At 51.8% G+C, this 21431-nt stretch overlaps 1 protein-coding gene across 2 annotated transcripts; it reads left to right on the forward strand.

Moving 5' to 3' along the window:
* Nucleotides 1–2611: 2611 nt before the first annotated feature.
* On the forward strand, nt 2612–15885 carry FRMD7 (FERM domain containing 7). 2 transcript variants are annotated; one of them, XM_014955009.1, is made up of 12 exons: nt 2612–2668; nt 8487–8591; nt 8962–9004; nt 10283–10361; nt 11103–11200; nt 11596–11710; nt 11891–12038; nt 13557–13652; nt 13931–14094; nt 14298–14366; nt 14462–14537; nt 14711–15885. In XM_014955009.1, the coding sequence occupies exons 1-12, from the start codon at nt 2612–2614 to the stop codon at nt 15728–15730; spliced, it is 2070 nt and encodes a 689-aa protein (XP_014810495.1). In that variant the 3' UTR covers nt 15731–15885. The 2 variants fall into 2 exon arrangements, with proteins under 2 accessions (XP_014810495.1, XP_014810496.1); XM_014955010.1 differs by having other exon boundaries at nt 10328–10361.
* Nucleotides 15886–21431: the final 5546 nt, after the last annotated feature.

Genomic DNA, 21431 nt, shown 5'->3' on the forward strand with positions numbered 1-21431 from the left:
TACCGAGCCCTGTGGGACACCACTCGTGACCGGCCACCAACTGGATTTATCTCCATTCACCACTGCTCTCTGGGCCCGGCCTCCAGGCAGTTTTTCACCCAGCAGAGAGTGCTCCCAACCAGCCATGGGCAGCCAGTTTCTCCAGGAGGACACTGAGGGAGGCTGTGTCAAAGGCCTTACTGAAGTTCAGACTTGATACACTCACGAGGCTTTCTTTTTCTGTATAAATTTCTTTCTCATATCTTCAAAGTGTCTGTTTGAATTAAACATCACTGAGTGCTTTTTATATAGCCCTGTAACAGCAGAGCTCAAGTGACATATTGAAAATGCGATAACGTGTTTGGGGTATCAGGCTCAAGCTATTATTTAGTTTCTTGTACAGCCTGTGCTATCATCTGCTTACGGCAAACTGCCTTCTTCAGTGCCTGGCTGTAGTTTTCACATAGCGTGTTAAATCTGAAAAAGGAAGAAAAGTCGACAAAGCACGGTAGAGTGTGTTATTGCTGTCCTGGGTTGCTCACCCCTGAGGGTGACGAGACACTGGAACAGGTTGCCTCCCTGAGGGTGATGAGACAATGGAACAGGTTGCCCAGTGAAGTTGTGGATGCTCCATCCCTGGAGGGGTTCAAGGCCAGGCTGGATGGGGCTTGGAGCAACCTGGTCTGGTGGGAGGTGTCCCTGCCCAGAGCAGGGGGTGGGACTGGATGGTCTTTAAGGTCCTTTCCAACTCTTAACCATTCCACGATTCTATGGATTGTCGTTGGGGACAACCACCACGAGATGGAGCTTGGAAGCAAGTGGTGGTTGGTCCTGGTGGGGCTGTGCTCCTCCCCACGAAAGTGAACATGGCTCTGCACAGGTTGAACGCAGAATAAAAACCCAAATAAATTTATATTTCAGGACTTTGGGAGTGTGGCATGAGTATATCTTAATCGGATTTAAAAGAAAATTTTGCACGTAACAGTCTATCTATTGGGTGTCTGGAATTGCAATCATATTTGGAGTCTCACAGCCGCTCTCCTCCTGGACGCCCAGCAACATTTGACGGCACGAAGACCCAAAACCGCAGGGAGAAAGGGCACTCAGCCTCCCGAGGCAGTTTGTACATGACACCTCCCATGACACAAAGATCTCAGACCCCCACAGTGACAAAACACTATTAATAATTCAGATTTAATAAATGCTAGCTCTGAAATAGGTTTTATATATGAAGTATTAATATCCGTGGTGTTAGATTCATACAAGTATGTATATAGATAACTGAAAGTAGATATATCTCCACTCTGTGTTACAAATAGACCTTCTTACAAGTGTGGTTGGACATCTACTGTTGGTTAGGATTTGATAATCACAGTAGCTAATTGAATTAGCTAATAACAATTTGGTCCTCGGACGCCGTGCTGCACACCAGGTACAGCCACCCCCCTCTGCCGCTGGCAGGAGAGGAGCTCAGCTGTTTTGTGGAGCAGATTCACTTGGAAAAATAGATTTGCTTTAACTATTATGCCTGTTTCGGTTTGGTTGGGTTTTTTTCCCTGGTTAGTAGAAGACTAACAAGTTTTTTCTGTAGCTAAACAGATCTACATTTCTCCTCTCAGCAGCAAGCCATGGGTATGCCCTGACAGGCTCTGCCCTGATTTCCTCAGGCATCCTTAGGAAGCATAAGAGGGACCACAGCAAATAGCCCAGAGTGACTTACAGTGGATGTTTCAGTAGAAACCTGGGAGGAAGCAACGAGCAAAATCTCTGCAGCCCTTAACATGGCTTTTTCGGTTTGTGGGGATGCATTTCCATCGCTCTGGGTCCCACAGGATCACGTGTGGTTGTGGCTTTTTCCAGCAGCAGCAACAACAATCCCTATGACAGTCCAGCACCTGCCTTTTGGCACCGCTCAGTGCATTTCCTCCTGCAAGCAGGAGCTCCTGCCCCACCACTGCCTTCCTCCAAATGCTCCGTGAGGGGCAGCTCTGCTGGGAATTAGCAGCAGGTGCTCCCAGGAAGGACATCCACCTGGTTTCAACTTCAGCTGGAAACATTTCCCAGCCTCCAGAGACGTGCATCAGCCCAGCCTGGACACGTCCACTCAGTGGAGAGAAGCTTCTCTGCCCACCTCATAGAGCGAGCCACGAAGAGCTGGTCTTTGGTGCACCTTAACCAGACCTGGGGGACGGCAGCGCTGGGTGGCTTTGGCAGGAGACCTGCCCAGCTCTTCTTCCCCAACCCCATGGTACAACACATGGGCTCACCTTGCCCTCACACCAGCTGCAAACACTTTGTGTTTATCTCAGCCACTCTTGCAGAGCCTCCCCCCTACTAATAAACTCATAACTCACAGGGGGAAGATACCCTTGAATGCAGTGGTGCTATTTAAACCAGCGGAGGCAGCAATTTGGGGGGGTTTTAAACTTTTTTTTTTTTTTTTTTTTTTTTTAAAGGTGTTCAGTTCCTTTGCTCTAGCCTCCCCTCCACGGCTGTGATTGCAGCCTTCTCCATCCATCCAGCTGAGAGGAGGGAATTATGTGTGCAAGAGGAGTCAGGGCTGCCTTCCCGGCGTGCTGCTCACATCGCTAGGGCTCCTGCGCCTCCCGCACGCCCAGCCGCCCGCTCGAGGATGCTGCACCTCAAAGTCCAGTTTCTGGATGACTCCCAGAAGATCTTCGTAGTTGATGTAAGTGGGTATCCTATTCTTATCACGCTTTTTTTTTTTTTTTTTTTTTTTTTGTGCTAATTATTGAAGTCATTGCTGCTCTGAAGGATTGCATGGTCTCATAGCTTCAGGTTTTCAGCTTTAAATCAAATTAAAAAAAAGGAAAAAAAACCCCAAATCCAAAGCAAGAGGTTATAGCACTGATTGCTAAGTGTCTCTTGGCACTAACACGCTCATGCTCTCCCTTGTTATTAACATTATTTATAAAGAGGGAGGAACGGTGTTTACTTATCTGATGTCATCTTTTGGAAATCAGGTAATATAAAGTTATGTTCTTGGCAAGTGTCGAGTTCTTCTCTCGTTTGTCTGGCTGCCAGTATGAGCATTCAACAAGAAAGAAAAAGCTGGGAGGAGAATAAAAATAGCATATTTTAACAAAATTACCCCCGGTGAGAAACATCTGCATGTATCTCTGCCTGGGCTTCAGTTGAAAAAGAAAATGGTGTGGTTTTGTGAATAGCTGAGGAGAAAAAAACACTGTATCTTATTTTCTGCATGACAATGTCCAACAAAACACTGTCATTAATAATTCAGATTTAATAAATGCTAGCTCTGAAATAGGTTTTATATGTTAAGTATCAATATCTATGGTGTTAGATTTATACATGTATGTATATAGATAACTGAAAGTAGATATATCTCAACTCTGTGTTACAAATAAATCAAGTGTGATTGAACATTTACTGTTGGTTAGGATTTGATAATCACGGTAGCTAATTGAATTAGCTAATTCAAGTAGATCTGTTCTAGCCCTTACCTGCATCTTCTATGGGACCATGGTGTGTAAAATAATTTTTTTTTTTCGAGTTCTATTACATTTCTTAGCCTGTCCTGTCCTCTGGTTTTACCACACAGCCTGAGAACTGCTCGGTCTTGGAGACACTGCTCTGTCTTTGTGATAGCATTTTGCACAAAAGGATTGTAAAGTGATTCCATTCCTTGGCACAGTATGGAAGTTATTTGATTCAATTTAAATAATGTATCCTCGACCTGGATTCAGCTTAAAAATGAGAAATGAGACTAGTCATTTTCAAATGCCTTTTTTTAATTTTTTTTTTTTATTGATTAGATCAGGGTAGAGTGGAGAGACAATTTAAAAGATGCTGCTAGTACAATGTTGCTGCATTTTTTTTTCGTCCCTGCTTTCTTATTTGCCTGAAACACTTACAGCACTTTCGCTCTGCACAACATGTTATTGCAGCAAATAGCTTCCATTAGAAGAGCTCCTGGTCATTTCCTTTTTTAGCATGGAACACTATTGGAAACCCCTTTTAGGCATTTTGTGCATTTGAGGATGTGCGGGTACAATAAATGAGTGGTTGAATTAGTGACTTCTCCATTGTAAAAGCACTGCTTTGGGCTAAGTTTTGAGCAGATATTTCAAGCAACTCTTCCTAATCCCCTCCCGGCTTTGGAAAGCTCTTCTGAATGTGCAGTACTTCATATAATGGAGGGAAAAGAACAAAAGGGAGAAAACATGGTGGGTTTGATTCTCCCTCGGCCTCACACTCTCCGTGTGCATCCCTACCTGCCCCTGTGGTATCTCAGCTGCTGGCACCTGCAGCCAGGGCTCCTTTCCAGTCTGGCTTTGCATGGGAATGGGTTTTTCTCCCAGTGCTGGGTGCTGGCCTCCATCCGCATCCTTGCTGGCAGCCAGGATGCTCCCCGTGGCCACTGGACTCCCAGAATTTCCTTCTGCTGGGTGATGGAGGTGGTGCCTGGGATGGCAGCAATGACCCAGGTCTGAGTGCCCAGGGCAGGGGAAAGTGGGGGGTCTGCTACATCTCCAAATAGAATCACAGAATGGTTAGAGTTGGAAGGGACCTTAAAGATCATCTCATTCCACCCCCCCTGCCCTGGGCAGGGACACCTCCCACCAGACCAGGTTGCTCCAAGCCCCATCCAGCCTGGCCTTGAACCCCTCCAGGGATGGGGCAGCCACAGCTTCTCTGGGCAACCTGGGCCAGGCTCTCACCACCCTCACAGCGAAGAATTTCTTCCTGAGATCTCATCTAAATCTCCCTTCTTCCAATTTAAAACTGTTCCCCCTTGTCCTGTCACTACAATGTCCCTTGTTGTGCCCTCCCTGCTGAAGGCCCCAGACCAGCCATGCCAGCCAGCCCTGTGCCTGGTCCTGGGAGGGCATCAGGACCCCTGGCCCCAGTGACCAGGTGCTGGGACAGTCACAGGTCACCTTTAACAGGTTCCTTGCACTGAGAGGACGTATTGCAAAGCTGCCCACCTTGTTCCTCCCACCCCTGGGTACCCAGAGCTGTGACCTGGCACGTGCTCTCACTGATAAAGTCACTCTTTGTGACTTTTAAACAAATTTAAACCAAGCAGCCTTGAGCCTGGTCAGGCTTGGGAGCCCTCCCAGAGGGCGAACCACTTTGCAGCCTGGGCAGACAAAGCCTGGGCATCTCTGCTAGCGAAATTTGCCACAGGGCAAGATGCAGTGGAAAGGGGGAAAAAAAGAAAGAGAAGGCAAACCAAACAAGCCCAGAAAAATTAATTGCTGGGGCGGAGTGAAGGAGAAGGTCTCCCGTGGTCTCATGTCCGTTATGATGAGTAAAGGTGGGAATGTGTTGACAGGGGGTGTGCAGAGCTGGTTGTATGCCAGTTGGTCCAGTGAGGGCACGGAGGGCATCAGGGCTCGAGGCTTTTGGTCCATGTCAGCTGTGGCCATGCAGAAGACACCAGCATGGGAGGCATCTCCCAGTGTGATGGGGAAAGATCACACAAAATCCCATGGTCTTCCCTCTAACCCACAGACCTGGGTGGAGGAGCAGCCTGAGCTACAGGGAATGCTGCAGGATCGTGGCTTTGCCATTGGATTGTGGCATTGAAAGTGGTGCCAGGACATCCTTTGGGGCCGGGTGTGCGTGTCCCCATGTGCCACGTGCCGTGATCTCTGCATCTGGAGGTGCCTCGTGCTTTCTTACCCTGTCCCAGCTGCTTTCGGTGGGCGCAGCCTCTCCTTTCCACCATCTCATACACAGGGATTTCTGCCTGTGGGTGCTAACCTTGGCCCTGCAATGTCATCAAAGGCACATTTAGGGTGGGACGTGGGGTGGCCAGCCCCACACATCACCCTCCTGCCTTGCCCTGTGCTCCTTCAGCGCATCAACCACTGCTTCCACCCAACGCCATGCTGCCTGAGCACAACCATACCCTGGCATGGGTTGGCACCTGGGTCCCCCTCCATGCCCAGGATGGGACACCCACAAGCAGCACTCGGTGAGAGGAAAGGCTCTGCTTTTAAGCCATCCTGCACATCAGCAGGGCTGTGTCTCCCCAGCCAGCAGGTTTTCCTGGGGACGCGGGGCCACTTGTCTCCAGCGGTGCCCGTGCTGGGCTTGGAGGAGAGAGGGTCTCCCCCAGCAGACATGAGGTGGGTAATAACCCAGCAAGAAATGCTTGTCTTTCCTGGCTGCCTGGCAAAGGCCAAGGCCTTTCATGCTAGAAGATTCTAGCTTGGAAAGAAACATATATAATAGTTTTAATTACCCTTGTGATCTAGTAATTTTGAGGACAACCGGGAGCGCTGCAGAGCCAATGCTGTTATTACGCTATCACTTTTCAGCAGCCTTTCAGCACAGAACCAGCAATTCCAACCCAGGAGTTTGCCCTGTGCTCCTCCAGTGCATCAACCACTGCTTCCACCCAACACCATGCTGCCTGAGCACAACCGTACCCTGGCATGGGTTGGCACCTGGGTCCTCCCCCATGCCCAGGATGGGACACCCACAAGCAGCACTCGGTGAGAGGAAAGGCTCTGCTTTTAAGCCATCCTGCACATCAGCAGGGCTGTGTCTCCCCAGCCAGCAGGTTTTCCTGGGGATGGGGCCACTTGTCTCCAGCGGTGCCCGTGCCGGGCTTGGGGGAGAGAGGGTCTCCCCCAGCAGACATGAGGTGGGTAATAACCCAGCAAGAAATGCTTGTCTTTCCTGGCTGCCTGGCAAAGGCCAAGGCCTTTCATGCTAGAAGATTCTAGCTTAGAAAGAAACATATATAATAGTTTTAATTACCCTTGTGATCTAGTAATTTTGAGGACAACCGGGAGCGCTGCAGAGCCAATGCTGTTATTACGCTATCACTTTTCAGCAGCCTTTCAGCACAGAACCAGCAATTCCAACCCAGGAGGAGCCGTGAAAGGTGGTTATTAGTGTGTATCACCACCAGCCACCGGGGTCCCTCCCATCCCTGCTGGGAGCAGCTGTTGGCAGGGGTAGCTGCAGCCTTCCTTCACCTCCACCACCCACCCCAAATGCCGTGATTCAGCACCCGGCTTAACCTGGCCTCTCTGCTCCAGCTTGCTTTTGCACTAACCCACACTCATTTTTAGCCTGTTTTTCATGGAATCACAGGATTGGTGGAGTTGGAAGGGACCTTCTAGAGATCCTCCAGTCCAACTCCCCTGCCAAAGCAGGGCTGCCCAGAGCACATCACTCAGGAGCATCCAGGCGGGGCTTGAAGATCTCCAGAGAAGGGGACTCCACACCCTCCCTGGGCAGCCTCTGCCAGGGCTCTGCCACCCTCACCCCAAACAAGTTCTTCCTCACATCCGAGTGCAACTTCCCATGGTCCAGCTTGTGCCCGTTGCCCCTCGTCCTCTCACTGGGAACCACTGAAGAGTCTGGCTCCATCCTCCAACCCACCCTTTAGATACTTATAATCATCAATAAGGTCTCCCCTCAGCCTTCTCTTCTCCAGGCTCAAGAGCCCCAGCTCTCTCAGCCTTTCCTCATCAGGGAGATGCTCCAGTCCCTCCATCATCTTTGTTGCCCTTCACAAGTTGATAAAGGAGTAGCAGGGTCTGTGTAGGGGTGGGTCACTGCCAGGTTCATTTCTGCTGCTTCCTGGAGCATTTTCCAAAGCCCCGGGTTGCTCCCCAGCCTCATCACACAGCACAGCAGCAAGTCAAGCAAAACACACACCGAGTGTTTCTGTTTACCGGGAGTAACTACAGCCTGGTGTAGTTATCAGTGTGTAGTGCCACCTAATTAACGTCGCTGAAGTGCAGGGATGAGCCGGGGCCCAAGGCGCAGGATCTCTGCAGGGTCCTGTTGCTGTTGATTTCCATGAACCATAATTGTAGCTTGTCCCCAGCGATCCGGCTGCCGGGGCACATGGGCTTGCTGGGCAGGTTTGGGGCGTGCTCCCGTTTGCTCCTAATTGAGCACGTTTGCCATGGCCACCCCTGGTCCAGGCTTGTCCTGGGGAGCGCTTGCCAGGGACAGAGCTGCCCAGACACGGATGGTTGCAAAAGGTGAGCCAAAAGCAGTATTCCTTTCATTTTCCTTTCATTTCTGGTGTACATTCCTTATAGAATGGTTCTGATTGCAAGGCAACTTGAAGGCCATCTAATTCCACACCCTGTCCTGGGCACGGACACCTCCCACCAAACCAGGTTGCTCCAAGCCCCCTCCAACCTGGTCTTGAACCCCTCCAGGGATGGGGCCACCACAGCTTCTCTGGGCAACTTCCAGGGATGGGGCCTTAGCAATTTCTCCTTAATAAAGGAGAGAAGTGATGAGAAGGAATCAGATTTCCAAGAGGGGACAGGGGAACATGGCACGCAGTCCTCGTGTCCCACATGCTGAAGCCAGCAGCACTTATGGAGTAAGGTTTGGCTGCAGCAGGATGAGGCAAAATCCCACAGCTCCTCTCGGGGTGAAGGCAGGGAGCTAAAACTTCTCCCCCACCTCACTGAGATGCCCTCACCGCTGCTGTTGGCACTGCCTAACCCGCTCCTTCTGCCGTGTGTTTTGTCTGCTAGCAAAAATCCTGCGGAAAAGGCTTGTTCAACCTCACCTGCAGCCACCTCAACCTGGTGGAGAAGGAATACTTTGGGCTGGAGTTTTGCAGCCAGGCTGGGAACCAGGTGGGTTCAGCATGGGGCTTGGGTGCTGCACCTTGCCCCAGCCTTGCAGCGACCACCTGCACGGCTGGGGGCTCTCTGCCACCTCCCAGATGGAAAATTTCAATGCAGAGTTTTGCCACGATGTCCAAAACCCCTTGTCCTGAAATCCCTGTCCTGAAAATGGGAGTTATGAGGGGAACCAGAAGCCGGTTGGCAAAGCCTTGATGGTGGCCATGGCCCGTGGGGTTGCGTGGGGCTACCCAGCAGGATGGCTTGCCCAGCAGCCGAGCTGGCCAATGTGTTTGTGCTGTGCCCTAGCATGATGCTGCTGCTTTTATTCCCCTCTCTCTTATGCTGTTTATCCACCCAGTTCTTCGTTGCCTTCTTTCAGGTCTGGTTGGAACCACTAAAACCCATAACAAAGCAAGTCAAAAGTAAGTATTTCGAGACTATAAAATTATTCTAAATCACTGCCAGTGACTAGTGCAGGCACATTTGTGCAGCCTGTATTGCTTGGGGACTTGGAGGGAGGAGGGATGGGGGAGGAGGCTGGTTTCCAGCATTTACCTGAGCCCATTTCATAGCACAAGGCTGGGTAGGAATGTTTGTAAGGACATCACGGTCAATAGGGCTCCAGGGAGACCTTAGAGCCCCTTCCAATATCTGAAGGGGCTACAGGAGAGCTGGGGAGGGACTCTTTGTCAGGGAGTGCAGTGACAGGACAAGGGGGGAACGGTTTTACACTGAAAGAGGGGAGATTGAGATGAGATCTCAGGAAGAAATTCTTTGCTGTGAGGGTGGTGAGAGCCTGGCCCAGGTTGCCCAGAGAAGCTGTGGCTGCCCCATCCCTGGAGGGGTTCAAGGCCAGGCTGGATGGGGCTTGGAGCAACGTGGTCTGGTGGGAGGTGTCCCTGCCCAGGGCAGGGGGGTTGGAACTGGATGATCTTTAAGGTCCCTTCCAACTCCATTCTATGATTCTATATAAAATCCTGTAGAAACACCACTGCCTTTGCAATCTGGCATCTAGACCTGAGCCACTAACAGCCTGGCGGCTTGGCGGGGGCAGCTGCATGAATTTCCTTGTAAAAAGACTCCCCTTTCTGGATGTATCAGAAGTTGGATAGTTTCAGGCCCCACTTTCTTCTTTAATGGCCCTTCGGGCCTGCCCTTTCAGGCTCCTGTCCCTCCAGGAGAACCTGAACCATCCCATGGTGTCCTGGGAGAGTCACTGCCTACAAGATGACCGACCTCCCTCTGTGCTATTTGCCCTATGCCTGGATGCTCATGCTCACCCATCCCACAGAAGAGCTTTGCCCAAGCAGTGGCCTATGGAGCTGCTGCATCCCAAGTGCTTGGAGGGCTTGATTTAATGTCCATCCCCACCAACGGCCATTCTCCAGGCAAGCAAGCACCTGTGGCACCACCCCACGGAAACCCCCCCTCCTGGCAGGGGTCTTTGCCATTTAAAGAACTGCTCGGGCATTTTCTCTTTAGTATTAATTAGCTATCAAATTCCCTTTTCACTTCTATTTGGGTCCTGGGCAGGCTGGGTTTTGGAGACTGGTTGGAGTCCCTGATGTTCAGGGCTTCCAGCCTTGATTTGTAAGGGCTCAGAGTAATTTACTCTGTAAGGTGACAGGATGTGTGAAGAGAGTTGTAAATGTTCCCAAAAGACACGTAAAAGAAAACTTATGAAGGTGTTGTGTTTTAAGATCCTAAGGAGGTTCTTTTCAAATTTATGGTGAAATTTTTCCCAGTGGACCCTGGCCATCTGAGAGAAGAGCTGACCAGGTAGGGTACTTGTTCTATTACTTTCTTACCAGGTCTATATTTTTGCAATTGTGGAGCATGCCTTTAACTGCTTGTCTTCATCCACCCAAATCTCTCTGTGGTTATTCTAGCAGTGGTTATTCTAAGTATTGAAAGAGCTCTGTGCTTTAAAAACCTAAATCTGAGAGAGTTATCTTTTCTTGATCCTGTTTTTAAACAAAATCCACTTGAAGGATCAGCTGTCCTAAGAGGCTGCCAGTTGTTTGCTGCCAAACACATCAGCAGTTGGTCACAGAGTCTGACTTTGCTCAGCCTCGCCCCTGCCTCAAGCCATTCTTCTTCAGTTGGAAGGAGAACCTTTATTTTATTTTTAAAAATGGCATTGTTAGCTCTTATGTTTTAGAGAAAGAATGGTGAACAGGAGCTAAGAGTAAAACTAAGACAGGGCTTCTGCAAAGCATTACCCATGAGAGACGCAAATGCCCTCCAAAACATAAAGGAATGTTAACTCTGAAACCTACTGATGGGGATTTCAATGGCAGGGCCATACTGGTCATGGTGGTGGCACCAGCAGCCCTCTGCAGGGGCTGAGTGCTCCTCCTGGGACCCCGCAAACCCCCCTCTCTTGGGTTGTGAGACGGGTGAGGGCAGGGAGAGGTGTGGGGACAGCCAGCTCCCTGTGGCAGAGCCCTCGGGGTTCAGCTCAGCGCCCGGCTGAGCCTGCCCTCCCCTCCTCAAGGCACAATCCTGTCCCCTCCACAGGTACCTCTTCGCCCTCCAGATCAAGAAGGACCTGGCGCTGGGGCGGCTGCCCTGCAGCGACAAGAGCGCGGCGCTGCTCGTCTCCCTCCTGCTGCAGTGTAAGGGCAGGCCTGGGCCCACGGGGAGGGGACCCCTTCCCTGGGGACAGGGGGATGACCCCCCTTTTGCTTTGGCCGTGTGGTGAGGGTTTTCCCCCGCGGTGTCCCCCCTCCAGACTAACCCACCCTTCTTCCTATCAAGGAAGGAAAAATTCCTTCCTTGAACATTAGGAAGGAATTTTTCATGGAGAGAGTGGTCGGGCGTTGGAACAGGCTGCCCAGGGAGGGGGTGGAGTCCCCATCCCTGGCTGTGTTTAAGGGACGTTTAGCTGCGGTACTGAGGGACATGGTGTAGGGGAGGACTTTGTAGAGTAGGGTAGATGGTTGGACTCGATGATCCCAAGGGTCTCTTCCAACCTAGACCATTCTATGATTCTATGATCTCCCCCCCGCAGCCGAGCTGGGCGACTTCCACAAGGAGACGGACCAGCAGCACCTGGCGACGCACAGGTACCTGCCCAACCAGGAGTACCTGGACAACAAGATCATGCGCTACCACCAGAGACACGGGTAAGGGCTGCTCTGCTCCTCAGCACCCACCTACAGCACCCACCCGGCACCCACCCACAGGGCTGTCCCCACAAGTGGTGGGGTGGTGGTGATGCCACCGCGCTCAATGGTGGTTTTTCAGCTCGTTTTCAGCGAATTCCTTCTCACTCTTGTCACTTTCTGGCCTCTTTGTGTCTCCAGTGGGAAGACGCCGGCCGAGTCAGACGTTCAGCTGCTGGACGTGGCCAGGAAGCTGGAGATGTATGGGATCCGCCTGCACCCCGCCAGCGACGGCGAGGGGACGCAGATCAACCTGGCTGTGACACACATGGGAGTGCTGGTCCTGCGGGTGAGCTCGGGGCAGGGACATCACCTCTGGGTGAATGGGATGGAGAAACCTTTATCCTCCCTCCCAGGTGTGCTCCAAACCCTCCCAGATCCTCCAAAAAAGAGCACACACACACAACCCCCTCACCCCGCAGACCTTAGGCATGGAGGTGATGCTCCAGGGCATCGCTGTGGGGCTCAGCCCCACCATCTCCACCTCCGGAGGCTGTGTGCCACCGTGACCACCCCAGCCCAACTGGCCCTTGTCACGGGGAGTGCAGCCATGTAACCATCACGGGCTACACAGCTGCGTCACGTGTGTTCACTGTGTAATCCCCCAGGGAAAACAGCCGCCCCACGTCTGTGCAGTTGCATAATGCTGTAATCACGGTGTAGCCACAGAATAAATACAGGCTGCCTCGCAGCCGGCGTGGAGCAGCACTTGCCTCCTACACCGGCTAATTCCAACCTGGGAACGTCTTGCCAGAGCAGGGGAAAAAAAAAATATAACTGTGGATCTGCTGTTCATAATTAGCGCTGCCAGACCCAGTTATTTATTCCGAGCCGTGCATGATTAGAGCACCCCGTGAGCCCCATTAAAATCTGGGCTCTCCCAGAAAGCTGAGAGGGTCTGGGTGCTGCAGCACGGAGTAATGCAATTGTTCATGGTCCTGGGGTGACACAGGTGTTGTGTGGCTGCATCTAAATTGATGCATAATCATAGAATGGTTAGAGTTGGAAGGGACTTTAAAGATCATCCAGTTCCAACCCTGGGCAGGGACACCTCCCACCAGACCAGGTTGCTCCAAGCCCCATCCAGCCTGGCCTTGAACCCCTCCAGGGATGGGGCAGCCACAGTTTCTCTGGGCAACCTGGGCCAGGCTCTCACCACCCTCACAGCAAAGAATTTCTTCCTGAGATCTCATCTCAATCTCCCCTCTTCCAATTTAAAACCGTTCCCCCTTGTCCTGTCACTGCACTCCCTGACAAAGAGTCCCTCCCCAGCTCTCCTGTAGCCCCTTCAGATATTGGAAGGCTGCTCTAAGGTCTCCCCGGAGCCTTCTCTTCTCCAGGCTGAACAACCCCAGCTCTCTCAGCCTGTCCTCACAGCAGAGGTGGAATAATAATGCTAATGTGTGGTAAGATACACTTGCAGCTGCTTGAGCTGGTTCTGAAGGTGTGGGAGCTGAGCAAAGGGGATGGAGGGTCTTCTTTTTGGGGGGTGATTCTGCATTAACTTGTGATGTCTGAGCTGGGACAGGTGGGACTCTCTGCCTCTGTGGGGTTTACCTTGGGATCCTGGAGTTTTACAGATAGCTGCAGGAAGCAGAGTTAAGCTCTGAACCTCAATTTCCACTTTTAGGACCAGCTGATGGAGAGGAGGGTCATACACCAAACCCCAGCATCCCTTCCCCCGGCCCCGGCAGCACTGAGAGCTCAGGGCTCGTGTAGTGTCCTGCCAGCTTGAAATACCCATCGTATCTCTTTGCAGTCCTCCCTTGCCCCATCCTGCTGTAACCACCGTGTCCATCCTTTGCAGGGCAACACAAAGATCAACACATTCAACTGGTCCAAAATCCGCAAACTGAGTTTCAAGAGGAAGCATTTTCTCATCAAGCTCCATGCAAACATCTCTGTAAGTACCGGGCTGCGGGCAGCTGCCAGGCCCGGGAGCTGTGGACCAAGGATCAGCCACTCCAAAAATCCCCCATTTTTTGAATAAAATCTGTTTCTGCTGCTCATGGGTGGTGCTCCTTCCCCTTGAACGCAGCATGTGTCACCCCCATGTCCCCAGCAGGGTGACACTGCACTGCCTGAAGCTGCCAGCAGCCCAGTGTGGTCCTTGGAAGGGGTGAGGGGGTTTAATGGTAGGACCTGGCCCTGCACCCTCAACGCTTGTCTCCGGCCGTGCAGGCACTGTGCAAGGACACGCTGGAGTTCACCATGGCCAGCCGGGACACCTGCAAGGCTTTCTGGAAGACGTGTGTGGAGTACCATGCCTTCTTCAGGCTGTCTGAGGAGCCCAAGTCAAAGCCCAAAGCCCTTCTGTGCAGCAAAGGCTCCAGTTTCCGCTACAGGTAAAGTCCTGAGGGAAGCCAGGATGGGCATGGAGATGGCCCGGAGCTTCCCTTTTCATGTTGGACCTGGCTGGATGTGAGGGGATGATGCTTGACAGCCTCTTCTCCTGGGGAGCCTGCTGCCTCAGCCCAGGGGGAATGCCCCTGGAGTGCCCAGGGCTGGGGCTGATGGTGCTCCTCACACCTCTCCCCCCTTCCTGCAGCGGGAGGACACAGCGGCAGCTGCTGGAGCACGGGAGGAAGGCGAAGATGAAGAGCCTGCCCTTTGAGAGGTACCTTGGGAGGGCATGGAGGAGGGCAGTGCCCGAGTGGTGGGGGCAGACAAGACCCTCCTGGCCATGCACCCACTCATCTCTTGGCCTTGCAGGAAGGACTACGCATCCCGCTATGACAAGAGGCAGTGTCGCTCCTCCCCGGACCTCCTGACGGACGTCTCCAAGCAGGTATGTCCCCTCAGCATCAACGAGAGGGAGCACCAGGGCTGAGTTGGGGGGGAGTCTTGGCGTTGCAGCCCCAGCTGGAGCTCAAGGCTGACCCTCAGCTCACTGCTGGCCATGCTTAGCCCATCTGGGGGGTCTGGGCACCCACCCACCACCCACCCTCTGCCCCTGCTCAGGTGGAGGAGCTGCGCCTCGTCTACGGCAGCCGGGGGTCCTACCATGCCAACGGGGTGCACGCCTCCGAGCCCACCCTGGACAGCCGGAGCTCCGCCGTGGAGGTAACGTTCACCACCGAGCTGGAGCGCTCCAAGCCTGAAGCGTCCCCTGCCTTCCTGCCCCACTCCAAGAGCTCCTCGGCCTTCCCCCTGCTCTACGCCGAGCTGGAGCTGGAGCGGGAGTGGGAACCTGCTGACCTTTTCAGCCCCAGGAACCCCTTAACCTCCTTCCGGCCCCACCACCAGTTGGCGGGGAGCAGTAAAAGCACCTCGGTGGGCAACATGGGGGAGGTGAACCAGCGGCCGCTGGTCTACACGGACGTGCTGTGCCCCCCAACCATGGCTGCCCCGGCCCCCCATGTCTTCTTCTACCTGGACAAACCCCCACAGCCCCCATGCCAGGCGCTGGCACCTGGTGAGGACTCAACCAGTGGACTCAGCCCCGTGGCTACTAAACCCCTCCAGCGCAGCCCAAGTGGGACCCAGGACAGGGAGTGCCACCAGGAGGCCATGAGCGTGGCCATGAGCTCCAGCGTGGCCCTGGCAGGGGACAGCAGGTCCCTGGCTCGTTCCTCCAACTATAACCTCCAGGAGCAGCCTCCCAAGCGCTCTTGGAGCCAGTCGGACATGAAGACCTTGCGCTTCCCCTACGGCTCCGAGTTCCGGCCGCTGGGGCCGTGCCCCACGCTGAGCAGCCGCAAAATGGGTGTCCTCCAGCAGATGGTGGGCCACCAAGGGCTGGGGCTGGGGCCACGGCGCTTAGCCCAACGCTACACGGGCAGCAGCACCGAGTCCAGCGACTCCGACCCCGACCTCCTGGCCACCGACTACGGCTCCCCGTACGGCCGGGCACTGAGGGCACCCATGGCCCGGGTACGGCTGTCCTCTGGCAGCCTCCAGCTGGATGAAGAGGAGGAGGAGGAGGTGGCCTTTGCCACCGGGGAGAGAACTTCCTGGGTGTCCTCCAAGTATTTCACCTAGGTGCCTGGCACTGGCCCAAGGGAGCAGAGGTTGTCAGCACCGACCTAGGGCTGCAGAAGGTTGGCTCCTGCTTGCAGGGCTTCCTGCTTGCAGGCCGTTGGGATGGGCTAGTGTTGTACGAGTGCCCTTAGCTATTGAGGATGTGCTGATGGACAAGAGGGGAGTGTTCAGTAGAAGTATGCAACCCCAGCACCACACTTGGAAGCTGGTACATCTTCTGCCACCATCCATGGGGAGTCTGGCTCCAGCCTGAAGGGCCAGGGCTCTCCTAAAGCCCTGCAAAGACCTCGCATCCTCCCCCTGCTTGGAGCTCAGCCACCACTTTACATCGAGGAGGTAAGGAGAAAAATAAGAGAGATCTCACAGAAGAGTTTAAATACCTGTTTTTCACAGCTGCAGGGAAGCACACTGGTGGGAAGGGTGTTTGAGGCCCATTTGGAGAGGAGCAGGATGTCCAAGAGAGGCTGCTCCAGGATCCCCTCTATGTACGTGGCCAATGCCCCAGCACGGAGCCCATCTCCTCCATCCTGCTTCTCTCTCACTGCAGGGAGGGCCTGGCCCTCGAGGACAGGGGTGCACGTTGGGGTGCTCCTTGTGATGCTTGGAGCCACAGAGGAAGCAAACCCCTTTGTCTTCTCCCTGGCCAGTTTAGAGCATTACCCTTCCCCAAGAAAGAGCCCAGCCCTGCTCGGAAACCATTGAGCAGCATCCTACAGCGTGCTCTGGGAAGCAGGTTAATGAACTATATTGTGTAGCTCTGCTTTTCTTAGAATCATAGAATTGTCTAGGTTGGAAGGGGCCTTCAAGATCATCTAGTCCAACCATCAACCTAACTCTGATGAAAAAAAACCATCACCAAACCATGTCCCCCAGCACCATGTCAACCTGTCTTTTGAAAACCTCCAGGGATGGTGCCTCAACCACTTCCCTGAGCAGCCCATTCCAAGGCTGGATAACTCATTAACTGCCATTTTCTGGCCCTGGCACCTGAGTGTCCTGCTTAAACATGGGGGGAGCAAGGCACACAAGGGGCCCCAGATGAGGCCTCAGTTCAGCAGAATGTGGAAAAAGCCCAGGAAGGGGTAGGAAAGAAGCAGGCAGCTGGTGCTCACCCTTGGCGTTAGGAGTTCTGCTGTAACCAGGGTGCTCTCAAACTCTCCTCTCTGCTGCAGGAGTGCAGTGGTATCTTCACCAGGGCTGTTTCTGGCTGTAAAGAAGGAGGAGGAGACATGGAGGGTGGCAGAAGGGGGGGATTCCTAATTTTTCCATTGATCCCTGGAAGGGAAAAGGTATAAAGATACTTCTTGGAAGTGTTCTTATTACAAAAAAACATTATTACAGAATCACAGAATCTTCAAGGTTGGAAGGGGCCTTTCAGATAACTGAGTCCAACCATTAAAAAAACCCCAAAAGAACCAGAAACAAAACCACAAACAGACACAACCCAACAAACTCAGGCACTAGCTGAGTCCAACCATAAAAAAAAAACAAACAAACAAACCAAAAACCCCAAAACAAAACAAAACAAAAACCCCAAAACAGAAACAACCCAATAATCTCAGGCACTAGAGCACGCCCTGCAGTGCCATGTCTACACGGTTCTTAAATCCCTCCAGGGATGGGGACTCCACCACCTCCCTGGGCAGGCTGTTCCAGGGCCTGACCACCCTCTCAGCAAAGTCATTCTTCCCAAGATCTAATCTAACCCTCCCCTGCCCCAACTTCAGACCATTTCCTCTGCTCCTGGCATGATTCCCTTGGGAGAAGAGGCCAACCCCCACCTCTCCCCACCCTCCTGTCAGGGAGCTGTACAGGGCAATGAGGTCTCCCCTCAGCCTCCTCTCCTCCAAGAAACAACCCAATAATCTCAGGCACTAGAGCACGCCCTGAAGTGCCCCATCTACCTGGTTCTTAAATCCCTCCAGGGTTGGGGACTCCACCACCTCCCTGGGGAGGCCCTTCTAGTGCCTGACCACCCTCTCAGCAAAGTCATTCTTCCCAAGATCTAATCTAACCCTCCCCTGCCCCAACTTCAGACCATTTCCTCTGCTCCTGGCATGATTCCCTTGGGAGAAGAGGCCAACCCCCACCTCTCCCCACCCTCCTGTCAGGGAGCTGTACAGGGCAATGAGGTCTCCCCTCAGCCTCCTCTCCTCCAAACTAACCATGCCCAGTTCCCTCAGCCTCTCCTCGTGTGACTTGTTCTCTAATTATCCTAAAACTATCTGAAATCTCCTCAAAAAGCTGGAGAACGGTGCCACCCCTGTTAGATTTTAGAGCAGGATCTTGTTACTTTTCTCTAAGACCAACCCTGTAAGACTCTGGACGATGTGACTGCAAAAAGAGTCACAACCCACTAAAGCCATGATTGAGAAACCCCTGTGACCTGAAAGAAGAGATTTCCAAAATAAAGTGGCTGGGGCAGTAGCTGGGTGTACGGGTACTGCTCACCCCGCGTGGCACTGTCCTTTGTTTTAGAAGCTAGGCAATAAAAATTAAGTTATTTGTGCCTGAGTTTTGGTTTCCTCCTCCTGCCCTGCCTTGACCTGCACCCCCCAACCCCACAGGGACCCCCAACCCACCCTGCCCAGCACCCTCAGGGCTCCACTGAGCTCCCGGGGCTGGTTTCCCTCCCCAAATTGCTCCCCCCGAAACCTCACAGCGCCTGAGGAGCCCGAGATCGCTCTGGGGGCCGGTTTCCCTCCCCAAGTTGCTCCCCCCAAAACCTCACAGCGCCTGAGGAGCCCGAGATCCCTGAGTTCTGCTGAAAACAACCACATTCTTGGTTGGCTGCCCAAATAAGTGCATTAGATTAAGAGGAGAGCACGCCGGAAGGTTTGCTCTTGCTCCTGGTGACCCCGTGCTGAAGAAGCTGTGAACTGTGGGGACTCCACCTTCTACTAAAAAATAATAATAATAAAAAAAAAAAAGGATAAACTTACTGGTTATAGACTTGTTTCTTCCCTTTCCCAAAGCTCTGCAGCTTGGAAAGAGCAAAACCCACCACTCAATACAGCATCTTCATTAATATTGTCTATAATATGACAATGTAATATGTCTGTAATATTGACAATAATTTTTGTCATTATTAATAGACAGTCTACATGCACAATTTAGTAGAGAGGGGGGAAGGCAGCATCATTTCAAATAGAGAGTGCACTCCCAGCCCACGGAGAACATCCCTTAAGGGGTTATAGCTGAAGCAGACAAACCCACAATCACTGCCAGCTCCCAAGAGCAGGTGGAGACACACACAGGAGAAGGCTGGCCCAGGTCAGCTTCGCCTCCAGCACGTCCCAGAACGGCCATAGGATCCCATGGAGAGGGATCACCATCCATCTGCCCAGATCTCCAGGAGCTGCCAGCCCTGGCATCCAGAACTCTGCTGGGAAAGCAGCGCCCAGAGGGACAAAGGAGGACTTGGGAACTATTTTTGGATTTTTCCACTGAGCGGAGCGCGCTGCGGCCCAGCGTGTGTGCTCTGCACATCCCACACCAGCACAGGAACAAAATAGCTCTTAAGTGACAGAAATTAACATCTTCAAGATTGCGTAAATCTTGCCATTGCATAAACCAGCTTTCTTGGGCCTGGCTGAAAGAAAAGGACCATCCCAATGAGCAGTGGCCCAGCGTGTGTGCTCTGCCACATCCCACACCAGCACAGGAACAAAACAGCTCTTAAGTGACAGAAATTAACATCCTCAAGATTGCGTAAATCTTGCCGTTGCATAAACCAGCTTTCTTGGGCCTGGCTGAAAGAAAAGGACCATCCCAATGAGCAGTGGCTCACGTCAAGGAACAACCAAAATAACCCCTTGCCCATGGTCCATTCACCAAAAAGGGGCAAGAACATCTATTTAAGTGATTGCGTTTCACCGGGGAAGAAAAAGAGGATGGAGAGGCCGTGGAATGGTCTGGTGACACTGGAAGGTATCAGCAGTACCTGGAAAGTATGAACTTTTATAGCCCTTATGCAAGCAAGGATTACTAAAGGGGAAGGAGGAAGCATCACAGCATCAAAACATTAAGGTACTCAATGCATTTGGGCTGAAGTGTTCATATAAAAATATCTATCACTTGGAGATGAAGCTGATCTTGAAATTCAGCTGTGTGATGCTAAGCAACCTTTTTAGGCATAGGATATAAAAAGAAGCAAAATGTAAACAATATGCAAAGAACTTCAGTCTGGAGAAGCACTAAGACAGTTTTGAGTGTATTTACCTCATCTCTGTATAAAGTGTTACTTCGTTTATTGGAAAAAACTTGAAATGAGGCAAGCCAACATATGTACCACTTTCGGGCTGAAGTAACCAGTGTTCATATAAAAATATCTATCACTTAGAGATGAAGCTGATCTTGAAATTCAGCTGCGTGATGCTAAGCAACCTTTTTAGGCATAGGATATAAAAAGAAGCAAAATGTAAACAATATGCAAAGAACTTCAGTCTGGAGAAGCACTAAGACAGTTTTGAGTGTATTTACCTCATCTCTGTATAAAGTGTTACTTCATTTATTGCAAAAAATGTGAAATAAGGCAAGCCAACATACATACCACTAAAACTGTGCAAAGAGGAAAATAGTTTTATTCCAGTGTTAAGTCATGAAACAGCGTGATAAAAATCAGACCTTTAACATTTGCTAGACTTTGTGCAAACACAGGGAGAACCCACGTACCTTCCTGATCCAGCCATTCCATGGAGAGCAAGAGGAGGTGACCACGCTACCACACACTCAATGTATGGAAGTGCAGGAGAAGAGCTGAAGACCAAGGTTACATCAACATGGGACTCACCAACCCAAGAACAAACACATTTCTCCCCTCTGCAATTCAGGCTGCTTCCATGATAAGATTACTTCCACAGCAGTTCTCCCCAGCCTACAGCAGGAAGCCCAGCAAACCAGACAAGCCAGAAGATGGTTCCTGCGTGAATATTTCGATGTATCTTTCCAGGAGCTATTGGCCAGGAACAGAATACTGCTGGTTAAGTTACACCATTCATCAATAACTAACACATGGTGAGGAAAAAGACAACGGTGCTCTGGAAACCAGTGATACAGACATCCATTCTTCAGGGTTAGATTGTAGTCTTAGGATGCACAGAGGCTTTAGGCACAGAAATGCCATATGCAGTACAATAAAAGAAGCTTCTAGAATGGACTTTAAGAGGTGGAGCCTGAATTACACACCCGTGCATGAGTTTTTCCCCACACTGTCCTACGAGGTAGGTACACATCCCACCCATTGCACAAGAAGAGAAGAGGCACCACAGTTCAGCAACTTGTTACAGTCATATCACAAACAGGACAGGTTCCAATTTCCCCAAAAATTCACTCTCCCTGCCTACTCAGAGTCGTTTATAGAGTTGCACAGATTAAAGACCCTGTGTCAACAGGGGAGAGCCACCAGTTACAACATTCGAGAGAAACTCCCATCACCTCTCCTGATACAAAGAACACCTTCAGGGAAGTAAAAACATGTTTTGAATTCTGAGAAATTCATGTGGAGCTCTTTAAAAAGAGATCTGGGTCACGACTGCTGAAGTGAAAGCCAAGGTAAGGGTGCCAGAGGCCTTTCCATACCTTCAGAGGTCATGACCAAGCCAACACGTCTCCCATCTCCACCACATTAGGCCACGCACGTTTGTCGGGGCCCATGCCCCTCTAAAGGCTCTGATCCAATCCGATCCTTTGGGCAGCTCCA

Source organism: Calidris pugnax, unplaced genomic scaffold (assembly GCF_001431845.1).
Source record: "Calidris pugnax isolate Ruff unplaced genomic scaffold, ASM143184v1 scaffold38, whole genome shotgun sequence".
Taxonomy (NCBI): domain Eukaryota; kingdom Metazoa; phylum Chordata; class Aves; order Charadriiformes; family Scolopacidae; genus Calidris; species Calidris pugnax.